This window comes from Egretta garzetta, unplaced genomic scaffold (assembly GCF_000687185.1).
Source record: "Egretta garzetta isolate BGI_Z169 unplaced genomic scaffold, ASM68718v1 scaffold238, whole genome shotgun sequence".
NCBI lineage: Eukaryota > Metazoa > Chordata > Aves > Pelecaniformes > Ardeidae > Egretta > Egretta garzetta.
This window is the reverse complement of record NW_009260402.1, coordinates 938,872-940,281: the sequence shown is the minus strand read 5'-3', so window position 1 is coordinate 940,281 and position 1,410 is coordinate 938,872. Positions and strand designations below refer to the sequence as shown.

The 1,410-nt window shown below is 60.1% G+C and overlaps 1 protein-coding gene across 1 annotated transcript in view; it reads left to right on the top strand.

The window, feature by feature from the left end:
• Positions 1–1,125: 1,125 nt before the first annotated feature.
• The window catches only part of LOC104130381 (serine/threonine-protein kinase 10-A), a 7,837-nt gene continuing 7,552 nt past the window's right edge, over positions 1,126–1,410 (top strand). The window contains exon 1 of the mRNA XM_035898914.1: positions 1,126–1,272. Within this exon, the coding sequence (XP_035754807.1) occupies positions 1,126–1,272 (147 nt within the window). The remainder of the gene's footprint in view (positions 1,273–1,410) is intronic.

Below are 1,410 nucleotides of genomic sequence, written 5' to 3'. Positions count from 1 at the left end.
GGGGAGGGTGGGGGAAAAGGAGGACGAGGAAGAGGAGGAGGAAAAAAGAGCCAAGAAATGAAATCCTGGCTGCTGGGGCCAGGCCGGGATGGTTGGGGCTGGCGGCACCCGCACCCCTTTGGGGCACAGAGTGCGGCAAGCGGGTTTGTTCTCTCCCGGGGGTTTGGGGTTGCGGGAATCGCCAGCACCCTCCTCCCGTGGGTTAATCCCATGGGTGCTGGTAAGAGACGCAGCTCTCTCCTGGAGCCTGACGCTGTAAATCATGAATATAAAGCCGTAAAATAGCTCCCCGGATTTAATTACCCCATGATTAATCGATGTAATCACCGGGAAAACAGCCTCCTCGGGGAGCACACGTGAGCTGAGCGCCCCCCCCGCCCCCCAGGGAGGTGCTGTGCCTACGCTGATGCAGGAGGTTTGTTATTTAGGACGTAAAAAACCACCTTGATTTAGGGGAGCAGCCAGAGCCGGATACTTTTGGGTGCTGCTGCAGCAGCCTGGGTGCTGGGGCGGTGGGGGAAGCAGAATTTGGGCTGCAAACTGAGGTGCCAGCCGCTGCGCCGCCACATCACCCCTCTGCCAAAAGCGGTGGCACAGCTGAACACCGGCCCGACCACCGGGGTCTTTCCAGGAAGAGTTAATTAGCAGGGCACTAATAAGGCTTAACGAGGCCACCTGGGGCATCCCAGCACCCATGGGACCTATTCAAGCTCAGCTCAGCCCAGCCATGGTGCCTGCCTAAATGAGGACCTGTGCCCATGAAGGACCACGTATCTGCAGGAGGGGGTGCACGGGGACCCCTATGTACCTGTGGTTTTGGCAGGGGTGCAGGCAGCACCCTTGGCTTTGGGGAGGGCGCAAGGGGTGCGAGGCAGCGCCTTTGGGTGAGCACAAACCCTTTCATCCCATCCTGAAGATGCCCAAGGGTGGGATGCGGCGGGCGTGGGGCGAAGCATCTCCTTTTTGTCACCTCCATCTCGTGGCACATCCTGCGCGGGCTGGGGCAGCGCTCAGCCCCTTCCTGCCCACGGGGGAGGAAGAGCGAGGGCTGCGAAGGCTGCAAAGGTGCTGGGTGGAAGAGCTTGAGCCCAGCTGCTCCGGTTTTCCCTGCATGGAGGTGGCCCCATGGCTTTTCTCCGACGGCTTTTTGGCTTTTCGGAAAAGAAGAAGCCGCTGAGGCGGTACGAGCACGTCCGGCGGGATGTCGACCCCGAGGAGGCCTGGCTGGTGCTGGGCGAGCTGGGCGATGGTGCCTTTGGCAAGGTCTTTAAGGTAGGAGAGAGCACCCCAAAACGCCGCCGGTGCGCCGAGGGTTTTGCAAATGCGTTGGTTTGGTTTTTTTTTTTTTTCCCCTTTTCAGCGCTGCCTCGCATCATGCAGCTTCCGGGGTGCAAGAAGCCAAAAAGCCTC